The sequence below is a fragment of the Capsaspora owczarzaki genome, assembly GCF_000151315.2.
Source record: "Capsaspora owczarzaki ATCC 30864 unplaced genomic scaffold supercont2.17, whole genome shotgun sequence".
Taxonomy (NCBI): Eukaryota; class Filasterea; order Ministeriida; family Capsasporidae; genus Capsaspora; species Capsaspora owczarzaki.
In genome coordinates this window covers 692250-709235 of record NW_011887308.1, presented here as the reverse complement: position 1 = coordinate 709235, position 16986 = coordinate 692250, and the positions used below count along the sequence as shown (strand labels likewise).

General features: G+C 56.4%; 8 protein-coding genes across 8 annotated transcripts in view; 4 read left to right on the top strand and 4 right to left on the bottom strand.

Annotated features, from left to right (window-relative positions):
- CAOG_09171 (hypothetical protein) overlaps positions 1–1473 on the bottom strand; it is a gene marked incomplete at both ends in the record, with an annotated part of 2330 nt that extends 857 nt beyond the window's left edge. Inside the window, 6 exons of the mRNA XM_011272582.1 lie at positions 128–234; positions 319–421; positions 531–724; positions 833–904; positions 1149–1209; positions 1417–1473. Of these exons, the coding sequence (XP_011270884.1) occupies positions 128–234; positions 319–421; positions 531–724; positions 833–904; positions 1149–1209; positions 1417–1473 (594 nt within the window). The remainder of the gene's footprint in view (positions 1–127; positions 235–318; positions 422–530; positions 725–832; positions 905–1148; positions 1210–1416) is intronic.
- Positions 1474–1728: 255 nt separating this feature from the next.
- CAOG_08179 (hypothetical protein) lies at positions 1729–3390 on the top strand. The gene is made up of 5 exons (XM_004342731.2): positions 1729–1963; positions 2167–2248; positions 2355–2558; positions 2628–2792; positions 2892–3390. The coding sequence occupies exons 1-5, from the start codon at positions 1800–1802 to the stop codon at positions 3312–3314; spliced, it is 1038 nt and encodes a 345-aa protein (XP_004342780.1). The 5' UTR covers positions 1729–1799; the 3' UTR covers positions 3315–3390.
- CAOG_08178 (hypothetical protein) lies at positions 3381–4564 on the bottom strand. The gene is made up of 5 exons (XM_004342730.2): positions 4487–4564; positions 4271–4396; positions 3798–3895; positions 3577–3686; positions 3381–3467 (listed from the first exon to the last, which is right to left on the bottom strand). Exons 1-5 carry the CDS (start codon positions 4488–4490, stop codon positions 3443–3445), a joined length of 363 nt encoding a protein of 120 aa, XP_004342779.1. The 5' UTR covers positions 4491–4564; the 3' UTR covers positions 3381–3442.
- Positions 4565–4648: 84 nt separating this feature from the next.
- Positions 4649–6739, top strand: CAOG_08177 (hypothetical protein). Its single transcript, XM_004342729.2, has one exon. The coding sequence runs from the start codon at positions 4807–4809 to the stop codon at positions 6610–6612; it is 1806 nt and encodes a 601-aa protein (XP_004342778.2). The 5' UTR covers positions 4649–4806; the 3' UTR covers positions 6613–6739.
- Positions 6652–7535, bottom strand: CAOG_08176 (hypothetical protein). Its single transcript, XM_004342728.2, has 2 exons — positions 7430–7535; positions 6652–7291 (listed from the first exon to the last, which is right to left on the bottom strand). The coding sequence occupies exons 1-2, from the start codon at positions 7493–7495 to the stop codon at positions 6782–6784; spliced, it is 576 nt and encodes a 191-aa protein (XP_004342777.1). The 5' UTR covers positions 7496–7535; the 3' UTR covers positions 6652–6781.
- CAOG_08175 (methyltransferase-UbiE) lies at positions 7509–8640 on the top strand. The gene has a single exon (XM_004342727.2). It carries the CDS (start codon positions 7636–7638, stop codon positions 8524–8526), a length of 891 nt encoding a protein of 296 aa, XP_004342776.2. The 5' UTR covers positions 7509–7635; the 3' UTR covers positions 8527–8640.
- An 18-nt stretch (positions 8641–8658) lies between these two features.
- CAOG_08174 (DNA-directed RNA polymerase II subunit RPB2) lies at positions 8659–14828 on the top strand. Its single transcript, XM_004342726.2, has 4 exons — positions 8659–8688; positions 9280–9689; positions 9830–14513; positions 14634–14828. Exons 2-4 carry the CDS (start codon positions 9298–9300, stop codon positions 14745–14747), a joined length of 5190 nt encoding a protein of 1729 aa, XP_004342775.1. The 5' UTR covers positions 8659–8688; positions 9280–9297; the 3' UTR covers positions 14748–14828.
- Positions 14829–14988: 160 nt separating this feature from the next.
- CAOG_08173 (hypothetical protein) lies at positions 14989–16760 on the bottom strand. The gene is made up of 2 exons (XM_004342725.1): positions 15762–16760; positions 14989–15722 (listed from the first exon to the last, which is right to left on the bottom strand). Exons 1-2 carry the CDS (start codon positions 16583–16585, stop codon positions 15197–15199), a joined length of 1350 nt encoding a protein of 449 aa, XP_004342774.1. The 5' UTR covers positions 16586–16760; the 3' UTR covers positions 14989–15196.
- Positions 16761–16986: the final 226 nt, after the last annotated feature.

Genomic DNA, 16986 nt, shown 5'->3' with positions numbered 1-16986 from the left:
TGTGTGTGTGTGTGTGTGTGTGTGTGTGTGTGTGTGTGTGTGTGTGTGTATGTGTGTGTGTGTGTGCCAAACGATAGGAGGTGCTTTGCAGCCGAATTGGAAAACAGTCAAATCAAAGGATTGTTACCTGATCGAAGGTAACAACTGTTCCGTCGGCAAGAGTGACGGGATCCCCTCGCGCCAGCTGTCCAATCAGCTTTCCAGTGACGCCAATCGAGGCAGCTTTTGCCGGATCTGGGCAAGCGCGCACAACCAATCAGACAACATTAGCTCGAGTTTGCAGCGAGCAAAGGCACCATCCAGCACAAAAAAACATACCGATGCGGGGTTCGTTGACAGTCTCTTCCAGAACATAGCCAAAGCACGGGACACGATGTACGAGTGGGTGTGCGCTGAGTTTGATGCCATCGATGATGCCAAGCTGTGGCACCAAGCGAAAAAAACACATTTAAAGGAAAGCTTTCAGCGACAGATCTCACCAGCAAGACTCTGCTCGTCACAAGTTGTGACAAATAGCAATAAGATCTCACCTCTCTCGCTTCGCCTGGAGTCAGCTCTGTAATCTCCAGCTTGTACGTGAGAAACGCGTCCGTAACTTCAATAGCCGTTTCGAGAAACCGCTTGACGCCAACCGGTCCAAACACCCGCACTGGCTTTGCGCGGTTGCCACCCAATGAGAGTGATGATAGCAAACCGGGCAAGCCGAGCAAGTGATCGCCATGAGCTACATGCAAGAGCATCAACCATCAAACAAACGCTGTGGTTAGCGTGCAAGGCTCAAAGTTGTCAAAGCTCGTTCTGCATTGCATGTTTTGCTTCTTGCGGCATTTACTATGTGTGATGAGAATAACGTCAATTCGAGTTGGCTTGACGGCGTCGCAAGCCAGAACGCGGTGTTGGGTGCCTGTTAAAAAAAAAAAAAAAAAACCAATAAAATAAACAACAACAACATCAACAACAAGCGACCGAACATGTTTCGATCGATAAGCAAAGGCACGCATTCATTCTCGCAAGTACACGAATCTTGCAACTTGTTTCGACACAAGAGCTGCATGTGCAGTTCCAGTGATGAAATAATCGGCGTGTGATGCAACTCCAGCCCATTCTGAGAATGGTGTGTGTGTGTGTGTGTGTGTGTGTTTGGCTACCTTCTCCGCAATCGAGCATCCAGACGCGGCCAGCGCGAGTTAGCACGCAATGGCTTGTGACCTGCAGTCGCATCGCAAGTCAAGCAGCGTGAGTCATCGCTTCTGGTGAGCAGCTCGCGATCGAGTCATCATTCACCATTTCACCAAGCCATTCGCCGTCCTGCCTTCCCTCTGCCTCTGCCGCCCCCTCCAAGAGCTCACTACTTTCAACGGTCAAGCAAAATAAAAGAGCATTTCACGCAGAGCGCAAAAAGCGTGCTCCCATTACATTGCGAGTGCGCGTCGGTGCTCCCGCCGAAGTGCCCAGAAACACGATCCGGTCCATCTGCTGTATCACTTGCGAGAGACGAGTAGACTGAGCCAAGAACCCGAAAACCTCAGCACTCGCTTGATTCTCAACCGACCGCTATTTGTCTGCATCCAAACCGGTCGTCTATCTCAGTATGAGTGCAAATGCAAGTCGGCTCAGTCGTCCTCCAAATGATTGCTTCCCACCTGCTGCTGCGATCGGCCCCGGCACTCTTCGGACGTGCGCGCGCCGCCCTCGCCGCAATGTCAGCAACAGCAACAGCAGCAACAACAGCAGCAACAGCAGCAACAGCAGCAACAGCAACAACAGGAGCAACCATCGCGGCTCCTGTTGCGGCCTTCATGTCGACTGGCGCGGCGGCGGGCGAGAGCTCGGTCGCGGACAAGTACCGCCTCAAGATCGAGCAGCGCAAGCGTGAACTCGCCGCTCAACAACAACAGCAGCAAGCCAACGGCCAGCAGGCGAGTGCACAGCCCACGGCGGCAGATGCACAGTCGCAGCAGCAGTGAGTCGCACATGGCAGCGCTTGTCTGAGCTCTTTTTTTTGCCGAGTTGCTCAGATGGATGACAAAAGGATCGGGTTTTTTGTCGCCTTCAGCAATTTGGTGGCTCAGTTGTCCACCGCCGATGCATTGGATTCTGTGTGTGGCTGTCGAGCTCAACATCATCTCACCCGAAAATCTGCATTGCTTTTGTGTTTTGGAGCAGACTTGCATGGGAAAAGGCGGAAGCGGAAATCGTGCGATTCTTTGAACGAACGCAACCAGGTTACGAGGCTGCCTACAAGGAGGTTGGTTTTGATTGAATTTGGTGGGAGTTCAGCTCGCGCGCCCTGAGCGATTTTTCTCGCGCTAACCCCTCCACCCCGCATTCCCCCCCCCCATCCTGCCAATCAGATCCAAGCGAAGGAAGCCGAGTTTGCTCGCGCAGAAGCTGCCCGCCAAGCTGCCAACGATCTGGTCGCACCAACTGCAGCGGCTGCCACTTCGACCTCCGCACCAACACCTACGCCCTCCGCCACACCGTCGGCAAAGGCGCTGAGTCCCGAAGCGCAGGCCGAAGCAATCAAGAAGGCTCCATTCTTGCCTTCCTACATGCAAGTAAGTGCATCACTGGGCGTTCGAGACCGGGTTTGAGGACTGCGCTCACCTGTGGTTTTTTTTTTGCAGCCGCTCAGCTCTCTCATTCCAGCGGATGTGATTGCGAACGGCTCTCGCAGCGACATCATTGCGGCATGGAACGCTGCACATCTTGGCAAGCCCGATCATTTTGCCTCAGTCATGCCGGCTGAAGCATACCGTCGTTTAACGAGCCGCAGCCGCCGGAACTCTCGGGTATGTTGCAAACACGAATGTCCAAGCTCGCTGCGAGACTGGGCTTTTTCTCACATGCACACACGCACACTCTCGCTCTACTCACCAACTCCATTCTAGTTTGTTCTACCGGTGCCTCGTGGAGAGGGCTTTGAGTGGATGGTCGCAGAGTTCACCAACGCCTCGCTGCTGTTCACCTCGCTCCTGGACTACCAGACGCACCAGGAGCACGCATCCTCGCTGCTCTCCGTGACCTTTTTCACCGACGGCGTTCTCGAAAAGCACGGCATTGCCCTGCAGCGTGCGTACGCCGACCACAAGAAGCTTCCGCGCGAGTTGGCGGAATCGCTCCTGAGGAACATTGCCCACGTGTATCTGGCGCCTGGCAGCACCGGTGCAGTCAGCAACATTGCGCTCGCCCGACGTGGTCAGGGCGCAGAGGGCCTGTACGGGTTTGTCGAAACGTTCAACCAGCAGCCCAAACAGTTTGACTTTAACATTTTGTTGGACGAGTTGAAAGCGCGCGGACTGCTGCAGTTGTAACGACGTCCGTCATTCTTTGAGCCACATACACACTCAAGCACAAAGAATACACGGAGTGAAAATGGAACCAAAAAAAGTTGTGTATTGATAGCATTTGTTAACAGGCGCGGGGAGAAGACGGCGCGTTATTACGAGTTGACCGAGAAGGAAAATCTGGCGAATAGGACGGCAGACAAATAGCCGGCAAGATGTCGAGTGAGTGTGCAGACAAAAAAGAAAGGCGGTACCAGAAGACAGGCAGACTACAACCAATACGACTTACTTGCACTTTTCGCAGTCGTAAAAGACAGTTTGGCCTTCGTCGACAGATCGCAACTGCATTGTTCGGAACATCATCTCTGGGTGTCCGCAGCTGGGGCACTTTTCGTTGATCTGATAAATGCGATGGCAAGTGAGTTGTCGCGAAAAAAAAAAAAAAAAAAAGAAAAAAAAAAAGAAAAAAATTCTTCTTCTTGAGCGAGCAACGCAACGCAATGTACGTACAGTGGCACCCTTGGTCTTTCCGACCTTCATTGTGTTGTACTTTGGCTTTTGGAAGGCGAATGGGTGAGAGTACGATCGCGTCACTTGAAGTTCAAAATCTGCAACACAAGAACAAGCGAGCATTTCGCAGCAGCGTGAGTGTAGACGACAGCTTCAGTCGCTTCAGTGATATGACTGCAATCATGTCATGGGTTTTTCGATGATTGGCAGCGTCTGAGTCGAGCGACGAGTGTCAGCGTCGATGAAGGGGGTTTGCGCGGCACATGTGGAGCATTGGCCAGAGCCGACTGACTGACTGTCCGCACAGGCTGAACCAAAAAACAAGCGCCCCCCCCCCGTTTACCCGAGCAAACTACACCTTCCCGTCATGTGCATGTTTGAGCGAGACGGCGAGATAGAGAGCGAGAGAGCGAGAGAGATCGAGATGGAGAGACACATGCGCGTCGTGTCAACTGGAGCGCGCCTCGTCGTACCTGCCATCTCGCGCGACTTGCCACACGCGTTGCACGATGCATAGTCGTCGTCCGCAGAGAGATCCAGCACGGTGCCGCAGTCCTTGCAGAACGGCAGCGCCTTTGAAGATGCGAGGTCGGCTGTTGCTGCACACATGCAACAACGCGTATCAATGGTGAGCCGACCCATGCATGTGCACTCGACGTTGAGTCAATCGCACTAGGTATCATAGTTACCCATTTGAATGAGAGAATGGGGTGAATGAATGAATGAACGAGATGAGTGAGTGAGTGAGTGAGTGAGTGAATGGAAATCTGGACTGAGTTGCTCAGAACAAAAATAATACTGTGTGAACATTCATTGCTGAATTATCTCCACTTACTAGTCTTATTCTGTGCGTTTCTCAGCAGCATCTTGGATTGCTGCCACTCTGGGGCTCTTGCGTTTTGCTGTCGGCGTTGATCAATCCGCATCTCTGTTCGTTCCGCCTTCTGCTCAGTCCAGTCACACTTCCCCTCTTTGTCAGATTCCAGCCTCAACTCTATTGAATGCTGTGATGCGTACGCGCTCGCTTGTCTGTGAGCATGGCGGTCGATCGCCATCGTTATGCTTCTGTCTTTGTCAAAGCCGCCTCCTGTTGTTGGTCTGTGCCGCGCTGCTCGTGACCGTGGCCATGCTCCCAGCCCAACACGCACATGCTACAACCGCGTCTTTGCCACAGTCGACGCCAACCGGCGACAGGTTGTTGGATCGGACTGACCCATCTACGACCGCCGCGAACGCAGACCCGCTCAGCCTCGTCGACTTTGACGAAGCTGCCGCCCTCGAGCGCTTGCAGGCCGACAGTTCAGTCAATGGCCAGGATCCGCTTGCAACGGCGCGCGTCAAGATGCTCAATCCGGACAAGGCCATCGCGCAAACCACCATGACGCTGCAGCTCGCCTCCGCTCCCCGGCACCAGGAGGCATTTGCAAAGTTAGTGCAGCGGGAGCTACAAAGACACGTGCTCGATGGCATTGCTTCGGTGTCGAACTCGCAGGGCTTTACTGCACAACTTTGCTCGCCCGTCAAGATTGCGGTGCTGGTTGTCGATCGGAACCGCGATTCTCGCTCAGAGCAGTCGCCTGTCGACAGCCGCGCGCTCGAAGAGCCAGGTGCGGCCTATTCATGGTCGGCTGGACACCCAGACGAGACCCGGACAATCCTAGATACGAGCGATGCGCTTGAGGGCGTCGCTGTTCTCCAACTCACCACTTTTGTGCGCCTGGCATTTCCATCAGACTCGCGTGACGGAGGAGGATGCCTGCGGCTGGCATTTTCCCTTCAACCGCGAATGGACGCTGGTCGACTAAACCTCGTCATGCACTCTGTTCAACTCCAACCGTCCACCTGCAGCGAATGCCCCAAAGCTGAGCCGGAGGTGGATTGGAGTCTCCAGCCTTACTCGAACGCTTTGCATGCACTTGCCACTGCTGCTAGGGCAGAAAACATCTCCAGATTGGCCAATACTCTTCTCCAGAACTGGCTTGGGCACGATGCTCTCCCGCACGCTGTATCGCTTGCGTTGGCCGGAGTTGGCCCGATCGCTGCTCCTCACGGCCAACTGCCACCATCATGGAATGCGTGGATTGAGCCTGGACCGCCTCGACTCGTCCTAGAGTGGCGGGAAAGTCGACCAGACCTTCCATTGCTCGGCGACGGTACGGAGCTCTTCATCCAGCACTTTGCGCAACTGTCTGTGATTGATGTGCAAGTTCCGTGTGTTCGCATCGCCGAACTAGTCCAATCGTTTCTTCGGAAGGAAGTGAAGGAAGTGTTTGCCGACGCGACTGGACGCGTGCAAATGTCCCAGGTTCGTGTTGGCTGCGCGGACCAGTTTAACGTCGACGATCCTCGAATCTCGCTCACGCTGGAAGCCACCCTCGCGATGGCACGGCGCGCTGATGCCCAGTCCCCGTGGGTGAATGTGAATGTCGACATCCGCGCCTTCATCAACATTCCCGGGTCTCTGCAAACCGTTGTGAGTCACCTCACCTTCTTGCGGCCCGTACCGAGTGGCACGAACGCGCCACGAGGCCCTGGCGCACAGGACGGCGATTGGACAGCACAGGCGACCGAGGCCGCCAAGCTCTTTCGCGAGGACATCCGCACTCGCCTCCAACTCGCGTTACGCGAATTTGCTACTCTTGATCGGGTTCTAGCCCACGTACGCCAACAACTGGCTTTTCCACCGCAATATCGTCTCGAAGTGCACAACGTGTACACGCATCGGATTGATCAGAGCACAGTGGGAGCGACCTTGACAATCACTCACCCGTTCTCGGCGCTCGAACGAACACTCGCTCAGTTCCTTGCACCATGACCGCAGATGACCGCAAAGCTTTTGATACCAATGGCAAGAGAGTCACCATCGCATTTATTGTTGTTTCATGGCGGAGTTGTGATTGTGCAGAATTTTCAATGTTAAATACAACGATTACAAAATGATATTCGTCCACGATCTTTGCAAGGTTCGCAACAGACCATCACTGCTATGCAGATGATTCCTGATCTTGCTTGCTCAGGCTCCGAGCGGATGATTGGGAAGCCGGGTGGTCGCGTGGCGGCGGCTGCGTCTTGGCGATTTGTGATGACCGGTTTTCAGATTGAATCCGAGCGGTCGCCGCAGCACAATCCGCCACCGGCGCATTTCCAGAGGTGCGAGCTTGCCCGGCAGGTGGTGCCGTTGGTGGAGTTGCGTTTGTCTGTCCAGCTGGTCGCAGGGCTGCGGGAGTTGCGCCCGACACTGGGGCTGTCCGTTGGTTGGGTGGCAGGGATCCTGCTCCTGCGCCTGCTCCTGCGCCTGCTCCTTCTCTTGCTCCTGCTGAAGGCGACGCGGGCATTCCAGCAAACTCTCGCAAGCGCTTCATCAAGGTGTTTGGCCACGTAAATCCACTTCGGATCCATGCATGGTACTTTTCGGCACGCTGCGGGCTGCTGGGTCGAACCACGGTTCGATTGAGCTCGAGCGCTCGTCGGTAGAGTCGCGGGAACCCGTACGCCTGACGATGCACCGATTGCGCACCAGCACAACATTGTAGATTCATCTCTTCCAGTTAGCGCAAATGATCATTGATTTGTGTTTTTTGCAAACGTCGTTGAGAGCAACGAAAGGCAACAGCAAAAAAAAAGTGGCGCACCTTTGCGACAACGAAAACGGCGACTTTCTTGGCGACTGCCAACGCCAACAGCTGCGGAAGTACCATTCTTTTGGTTTGTTGAAGAGCTGTGCTTTTTGAACTGAAATTGAGAACTGAAATTGAGAACGGTGTGTCCGGTCACGACCATATCTGGCCAAAATCAATCACTTTCAAGTTCCACTTTCCACTAATTTCCACTTGATTCTATGGCGTCGAGTGACCCTGTCGCATCCGCTGCTGGCTCAGCCATGTGGTCTGACAAGGCTGCCACTGCGCGCATGCTGGACTTCCTGAACAAGACCAACACGGACGCGGCTGCCGTCACGCTCAAGCGGCGGACGTACGACGCGCTGCTGACTCCGCTGCTCGCGGCAAACCCCGCGGCGCCGCTGAGCGTGCTCGACGTGGGCTGCGGTGCTGGGCATAGTGTCATTGCGATTGCCGCGCTGCTGCCGGCCGGATCGAAGGCCGTCGGCGTGGATTTTAACGAGGCGTTTGTCAAGCAGGGCGGCGAGCTGGCCGCTGCGCAAGTGGCCACAGGCCTCGTCCGTGCCGATGTCGAGATTGTCTTCGCCCAGGCGGATGCGCAGGACTTGTCGCAGTTCAAGGATGCCAGCTTTGATGCTGTGCGCACCGAGCGTGTCTTGCAGCACCTGGCCGACCCGCTGAAAGCGCTGCGCGAAATGGCTCGCGTTCTTCGTCCAGGCGGCCGCTTGGTTGTCACCGAGGGGAACAAGGCGACCATTTCGTGCTTTGCAGAAGACCCGTTCCTCGTCGAAATGCACATCAAGACGCTCGCCAACATGTCGTTTGCTCAAGACTCGATCGGAACGCGCGTCCCGCTGCTCGTCCGCCAGGAGCTCGGCTTCTCAGACGTGCATGTCCAGCCCGAGGTGCTCCTGCTGACCTCGCCTCAGCAAGTCGACCCGGGGCTCAAGCGGGCCCAACTTGCGACCGAGTCGCTCGTGACCAAAGGCACCTTCACGCGCGAGGAGTGCGATCGGTACATTCAGACGCTCCTCGCCGCGAAAGAGTTTGAGGTCATGTACTCGAGCACCTGGTTTGTGACTTCCTCCACCAAGCCCTCCAGTTTGTAAAGCATGACGTCGAGTGATTGGCGGTTTGGTCGGGGGTGAGGGGTTTAGGTGGGAAATCGTGATGTGAGATTGATGATTTTTTGTTTGCTGTTTTGTTTTGCAATTTCAATTCAGTCTTTTTTTTTTTTTTTTTTTTTTTCTTTTCTTGTTCTTTGTTCTTTGGTACTGCTTTGAATGCTGTTGCTGTTCCCCCCCCCCCCGCTCCCTCTCTCCCACGCCCGAGTATCCGATGCCTTACGATCAGATCACGTTGCAGCACGCTTCCTCATCACCAACACCACAATGCTCTGCAACAACAACACTCGAATCAGCGGAACAACAATTCAAAGACAAAGAAAAAAAAACAAAAAGCAGCGATCGTTGGATGCGCGTTTTCTGCATGAGGTGGTCGACCCTTCTTTGCCCCCGAAACCAAGAGCGTTGGCAGACCACGCCCTCGCACCAGATAGGCGGTGTGCATGTCGATTGCAAGCCTCTTCCAACGATCGACCGGCGCCAGGTTCGGGGGAGGTGGGGGGGGGGGAAAGGTGCGCGCGGCCCAAAAAGTTCCGTTTTCCCGCCATTCAACTCGAACTGGACTCTTCGCTCATGCAACCCCGTCGTCGTCGGATCGGCCTCGGGTGTTTTGGCGGCATTGGTGTCTTCCACCAGCTTGACTGAATGGCGGGACTGACGAACAGCGCGACGGATTGCTCTTGGTTTTGGTTGGAGTTGTCGTTCTGACTGCTTTGCACTCTCCCATTCTTGCTGCAGGCTCACTCCCTCTTCATCATGTACGACGACTACTACGATGAGAACATTGAGGTGCGGTCCGAGCCCGAGCACCATGTTCACCAGCAAAGTCACGCCGAGGAGTACGAGGAGGTGATCACGCAGGAAGACACCTGGGTCGTCATTCGCTCCTTCTTCAAGAACAAGGGCCTGGTCCGTCAGCAGCTCGACTCGTTCGACGACTTTATCTCGCTCACCATTCCCGAGCTCATCAGCGAGCAAGGCACCCTCGAGCTCAAGGTCGAGCGACAGTTTTTGGATGCCGACGAGGTCGCCCCTCCCCGCTACGTCGTGAGCTTTGACAACATTTTCATTTCACATCCCACCATCACGGAAAGCGATGGTTACAACCACGCCCTCTTCCCGAACGAAGCACGATTGCGAAACTTGACGTGAGTCCAAGCAAACCACAAAAAAAAAAACCAACAAAAGTGTCGTTTTTTTTCTTTTGTTCTGCCGAAAAATCTCACTTTTATTTGTTTTTTGTTGACTTATTTTTTTGGTTTTCTTGCATCCTTCAAAAAAAAAACAGCTATGCGTGCCGATTGTACGTCAATCTCAAGCGCGAAATGTTCCGATACGACGAGAATGGCGTCGAGGAGCCACCGGAAGTCAAGATCTTGGACAAGGTGTATCTCGGCCAAATCCCAATGATGCTGCGCTCAAAGAACTGCGCGCTCTTCAACAAGAAGGATTATGAGCTCGAAAAGATGAACGAGTGCCCGTACGACCAAGGCGGCTACTTTGTGATTAACGGCTCTGAGAAAGTGCTGATCGCCCAGGAGCGCATGGCCAACAACAATGTGTACGTCTTCCATCGCAAGCCCCCGGCCAAGTACTCGTACGTGGCTGAAATCCGCTCGGCGCTCGAAACGGGCCACCGCCCTGCCAATACGCTGTACACCAAGATGCTCACGCGTGGACAGAGCAAGGGCGAGTCTGCTGGCAACCGCATTCAGTGCACCCTGCCCTACATCAAGACCGACATCCCCATTGTCGTCGTCTTCCGCGCACTCGGCTTTGTGTCGGACCGCGATGTGCTCGACCACGTCATTTACGACTACCAGGACCAAGAGATGATGGAAATGCTCCGCTTTTCGCTGGAAGAAGCGCTGCCTATTCAGGAGCAGCCAGTGGCGCTCGATTTTATTGGCAAGCGTGGTTTGGTACAGGGCGCGACGCGCGAAAACCGCATTCGCTACGCCAAGGAGATTCTGCAAAAAGAGCTGCTGCCCCACGTCGGCGTGACGGACCACTCGGAAACCAAGAAGGCCTACTTTTTCGGTTACATTGTCCACCGTCTGCTGCAGGCCGCACTGGGCCGTCGTGAACTCGACGATCGCGATCATTACGGCAACAAGCGCTGCGACTTGGCTGGCGCTCTTGTTGGCGGCCTCTTCCGCCTCCTCTTCCGCAAGCTCATCAAGGACGTCAAGGCCTCCCTCCAAAAGGACGTCGACAAGCGTCACGAGTTCAATCTCCTTGCGGCCTTCAAGGCCAAGATTATTTCAGATGGTCTGCGGTATTCTCTGGCCACAGGCAACTGGGGCGACGCCAAGAAGGCGCACGAGTCACGCGCGGGCGTCTCCCAAGTGCTCAACCGTCTGACGTATGCGTCCACCTTGTCACACTTGCGTCGCCTCAACTCGCCCATCGGTCGCGAGGGCAAGCTTGCCAAGCCGCGTCAGCTCCAAAACACGCAATGGGGTGTCATGTGCCCTGCCGAGACGCCCGAAGGCCAGGCATGCGGCCTTGTCAAGAACCTGGCGCTCATGGCGTACATTTCCGTGGGTTCGCCTGCGCTGCACATTATCGAGTTCCTCGAAGAGTGGGCCACTGAAAACCTCGAAGAGACGACGCCGCAGAGCATCTTGCAGTCGACCAAGATCTTTGTCAACGGCTGCTGGGTCGGCATTCACGCGCAGGCGAACGAGCTGGTGCGCACGCTGGCCCAGCTCCGCCAGCGCACGGATATTAGTCCCGAAATCTCCATCGTGCCGGACATTCGCGAGCGCGAGCTGCGCATCTACTCTGATGCCGGTCGTGCCATGCGCCCCCTGTTTGTCGTCGAAGACGAGCGTCTTAGCATTCGTCGCGAGCACATTGACGCGCTCAAGCAGGCCGCTCAGGCCGACCGTGCTGGCGAGCACATTGACAACCCCATGCGCTGGCCCGAGCTCATCACCACCGGCGTTATCGAGTATATCGACACCCAGGAAGAGGAGACGCGCATGATTGCCATGCATCCCGAGGATTTGGACTATGCCCGTCGTGAGGGCCGCGGCGCGTACTGCTCCACGCACACGCACTGCGAAATCAACCCGGCCATGATTCTCGGCGTGTGCGCCTCCATCATTCCTTTCCCGGATCACAACCAGTCGCCGCGTAACTGCTACCAATCAGCCATGGGCAAGCAAGCCATGGGTGTGTACATTAGCAACTTCCAAGTGCGCCTGGACACCATGTCGCACACGCTCTACTATCCCCAAAAGCCCCTGACCACCACGCGCTCGATGGAGTACCTGCACTTTGACTCGCTGCCTGCTGGCATGAACGCGATCGTTGCCATTTCCGTCTACTCTGGCTACAACCAGGAAGATTCCGTCGTCATGAACCAGTCGGCAATCGACCGTGGCTTGTTCCGCTCGCTCTTTTACCGCTCGTACAAGGACGAAGTCAAGCCTGCCGGCCTCGATGTCGGCGATGAAGAGTTTGAAAAGCCGTCGTTGGAGATTGTCGCCGGCATGCGTCACTCGTCCTACGACAAGCTGGACGCGGACGGTCTTGTTGCGCCCGGCACCCGCGTGAGTGGCGATGACTTTATCATTGGCAAGACCACTCCCATCCCCGATGAAAAGAACGAGCTGGCGCAGACCATGAAGCGCTACCGCAAGCGCGACGCCTCCACCGCCCTTCGTTCGACCGAAAACGGCATTGTCGACACGGTCATGCTGTCGGTGAACGAGGACGGTCACCGCTTCGTCAAGGTCCGCGTCCGTGGCATTCGTATTCCGCAGATTGGCGACAAGTTTGCCTCGCGCCACGGTCAGAAGGGTACCTGCGGCATCACCTACCGTCAAGAGGACATGCCGTACAACGCGGAGGGCATCACGCCCGACATTATCATCAACCCGCACGCCATTCCATCGCGTATGACCATCGGTCACTTGATTGAGTGTCTGCAGGGCAAGGTTGCTGCGCTCACCGGCAAAATTGGTGACGCCACCCCGTTCAACACTGACGTGACGGTCAAGAGCATTGCCGATCTCCTCAAAGAGTTCCGCTACCACCCTTACGGCAACGAGGTGCTCTTCAACGGCCACACTGGCAAGAAGATGAACACGCAAGTGTACTTTGGCCCGACCTACTACCAGCGCCTCAAGCACATGGTCGACGACAAGATTCACTCGCGTCAGCGCGGTCCGCTCACCAACCTGACTCGCCAGCCCGTCGAGGGTCGTGCGCGTGACGGCGGTCTGCGTTTCGGTGAGATGGAGCGTGATTGTCTTCACGGCGACGCACGCGTGACCCTCGCCACTGGCGTGTCCATGCGCATCCGCGACCTTGTGCACCTGCCCGAGGTGCTGGCGCGTGGCGACAACCTCACGCTGGTCCCCATCGCCCCGTCCGCGCACCTGCCTCGCCCCAAGCTGAAGGACTGCATCCGTCTCGTGTTTAGCGACGGACGCGACCTTGTGTGCACACCCGAGCATCTTGTTCTGACGGCCGACGGCGAATGGGTTCACGCTCGCGCGCTGGTGCCCGGAGAAACCCGCGTCACGGTCGGGCTGTGCGCGCCCGAATATTCGGCGAGCGCCGATGACGCGGCGGCCGTCTCCGCTTTCGCGCTGCACCTGCCACGCGTTGGTGCGACGCTGCGCATGGGTGACGCGCAGGAGGTTGCACGCACTCATGCTTTCGCTCGCGTGCTCGGCTACTTTTTCACAAACCTTGGCTCCATGAGCTACAGCGCCGCCAATGACTTTTATGACGGCTGCCTGGCGCTTGGCCACCGCATCGACGCCGAGCGCGCTGTGGCCGATGTGCTGCAGGCCACCGGACTCAAGTGTCAGGTCGAGGCTCCGAACGCCACCTCCAAGCTCTTTTCAGTCTGGCTGCCGTCGGACCTGCTGCGCGATTGCCACCAAGTGCTGCACATACAGCCTGGCAAGCGTGTGCTGCAGGCCGACTCGCTGCCTGCCTTCATCCTGGCCGACTCGTGTCCGCTGTCGGTGGTACGCGAGTTCCTGGGCGGCCTCTTTGGCGGCGACGGCCTGGCGCCACAGCCCATGGCGCACGGCTGGCATTCGGTGGGCTTTGCGATGAGCAAGGTCGAGGCGCACGCGGCCTCGCTGCGCGCGACCTTCGACCAGATCGCTGCTCTGCTTGCGCGCTTTGGCATCAACGGCGCGACGCAGGAGACTCTTGTGGACGTCACCAACAAGCACCCCGAAGCTGGTGCCACGGTGCTCTCCGGCCGCCTGATGTTGCCCGTTGAGCAGTTGGTCGCGTTCCAGGAGCGAGTTGGCTTCCGTCTGTGCTGCCACAAGCAGCAGCGCTCCTCGGTCGCCGCCTCCTTCTACCGCGCGTGCGCGTATTCGCAGGAGCAGCGTCGCCAGTTTATCGCTCGCGTGGATGCGCTGACGGGCTACACCGCTGCGTCTGTCCCTGCGGGCGGCAAGCGCAAGCGCCTCCTCATGACGCTGCAGGCTGCCTACGCTCAGACTGTGCAAGAGTTCGAGGCCGCCGAGATCTTTATTCGCCGCGAGCACGCCGTGCCGAGCTACCAGGCCGTCAAGGATGCGCTCAAGGGCGTGTCTGAGGTGACGAAGGTCGTGCCACGGCTCTGGCTGCAGCAGCACGACGCCGCCGCCTTCTTTACCGAGTCCACGCTCGATCAAAGCTCTGTCGTGTCCGCGGTCGCTCACCGCCTCGACGGCTTCCCCACTTGGAGCGCGACCTTCATGGGCTCCAAGCCCGCGGGCAGCCACCTCACCTTCGACATCAGCGTGCCCGGCGCGCACAACTTTATCGCCAACGGCGTCGCCGTCCACAATTGCATGATTGCCCACGGTGCCGCCCAATTCCTCCGCGAGCGTCTGTTTGAGCAGTCTGACTTTTCGCGCGTCCACGTCTGCGACATTTGCGGTCTTATTGCGATTGCTAATCTGAAGAAGAATGAGTTTGAATGTCGCGCTTGTCGCAACAAGACACAGGTAAAAAAAGCGTCGTTTCGTGTTGATGCTGGTTTTGTCGCTCTTTGCTCAGTTTGAATTTCTCATCCTCGTGTGCGTGTCGATTTCCCCTCTCCCCCCCCCTTTTTTTGCCCACAACAGATTTCGCAAATCTTCTTGCCATATGCAGCCAAGCTGCTCTTCCAAGAACTCATGTCCATGAGCATTGCGCCACGATTGATGCCGAGGACTGGCGGCCGAGTCCGAAGAGGATGAGCGCTGTTATTGTTTGTCTTTTTTTCGATTCGTGTTCCTCTTGTGTCCCAATTCAATCTGTACGAGTAGCATTTCGTCCAATTTGGTGCTTTCAGTGCGATGTAGAGACCAAAGCAGAGTGCAGCAACAGGTGCTCAAATGGATGTTAAACGGCAGAGGGTGCGCATGCAGGAAGGGGTTTATTGCATCGGTTTTGTTACACAAAGTCACAGCATCGACCAGGATGCGCCCTTTGGAACAAAACCCCTCCATGTACACACGACAGGTTCATGCAAATCTGAGACAAAAACCGTGCATCTAAAGACTCGCATCAAAGCGTGTCAGAAAATAAAAGAAGATGGAAAAAAAAGGAAACGTGGATGGAAGGGACAAAGAAAAAAAAAGAAGAGCAAGCAAAGAAACGACATGAAAAAAAAAGAAAAAGAAAAAGAATACAAAATACTGCCAGCTTAAAAAACAGAGGCGTAGGCCATGTTCGGCTCTCCGAGGTTTTGACCAACAATCTGATAGGGCCAGAAGGTCACAAACTGGTGCGTTGGCTCGTCCCAGAAGACGTTAAAGAAGGAGGTGGCGGCCTTGGGTCCGTCGACAACGTTCACCTCAGACCAGAGTCCGCGCTCCTGACCAACCTCGTGGCAGGCTGCGAGACGATAGCACGGAACGCGAGTGGACAGGTGGTGGATGTGGTGGTACTGGATGCCGAGGGTGAGCCACTTGAGGAAGGCCGGGACGCGGAGCATGGTCGAGCCGTGGATGGCGGCGGCGTGCGGGGAGAACTTTTCGGCGGGAGCGCGGTAGCCCGTGTTGACCGAGTGCTGGAGATGGAAGAGGAAGATGCCAGTGATGCCAGCCAGCCAAGCAGTGAAAAACTCGAGAGTCACGGCGTAGAGGAAGGGCTGCGGGACGCCACGGACGGCGAAGGCCGCGTACAGCGTGGTCGCCTGGATCAGGAAGCAAAGACGCGCGGGCCACGAGCTGCGACGGTGGAACGGCAGGTGCACAAACCACACATACAAGGGCAGGAGGACGAGCATAAAGACGATGGGGTCGCGCATGCCGCGAATGAGGACGCGCTTCCAGAGCGCCAGCTTGCGCCAGTCGTCGGTAGTGTGTGCAATCGTGGCCGCCTCGTCAAGCACGTCGAGGTTGCCCTGAACGAGGTGGTGGCGGTTGTGGCCGTAGCGCCAGAGGGCAAAAGGGGTGTACGCGAGCATCTGCAGCAGCTTGCCCGTCTTGTCGTTCCACTCGCGGGTCGCCCAGAACGAGCCGTGTCCGCAGTCGTGCAGAATCATAAAGGAGCGGATTTTGAGTCCAGCAGCCACAAACAGCCAGACAAACCCGAGGGCAAAGTAGAGCACGGGGTAGCCGTTCGCAAGGCCGGCTTCGACGGCCGACGCCGACGGAGGTGCAGTTGCGTTTCCCTGGACTGCCGCCGCGTTGTATCCGGCAAAGCTGAGCGGGGCGAGCAGCGTCCATCCAAGCCAGGCCGCGACTGTCACGGCGAGGGTGCGCGCGGCAATGCGGTCGTCTGCGAGGAAGCGCTGTTCCTTGACGTGCGCCAGCTGTGGGCCAAAGTCCGGCACGAGGTCCTTGTTCACGGCCACCTCGGGCAGGTCTGCGGTGGACAGCAGGCCCTTGTCGAACGAGAGCAACGCAGCGCCCTGCTTGTCCAAGCGGATGGGCGCAGCGTCGGCAGCGTTGGCCGAAGCAGCAGCAGAGGAGGCAGCAGAGTCCGGCGTGGGGGACGACGGAATCGAGCCACCTGCAGCCGAAGCCGCAGCAGTGCGTTGCTTCAGTTGCTTCAGGGCAGCCGGTGCGTTGTCAGCTGAGCGCGTCATGAGCGTTGTTGTTTGGCTGGTTCACGAGCGGGAGAAGAAGAAAGGGAAGGAAGGAAGGGAAAGAAGGAAGGGAAAGAAGGGAACGAAGTGGGGTTGAGAAATAATAAAAATAATAAAATAATAATACAAACAAACCAAAAAAAGGAGAAACAAAAACAAGAAAAAAAAAAAAAAACGAGTGAGAAAGAACCATACTTGGTGTGGGTTGGGAATCGACCGGCTTTTGGCTCTTCCCTCCTCCACAGTAAGAGCAGAATTCCACGAGAGAAGGAACAGCGAAAAAGCAAGGAGGCTGGAGTGACGAAGGGACCGAGGGAGAGGGAGTCTGAACTGTGAAAATGTCACAGTCAGTTGCGATGTATCGAACAGCATAAAGAGTGGGACCCACCAAGCCAGCACGA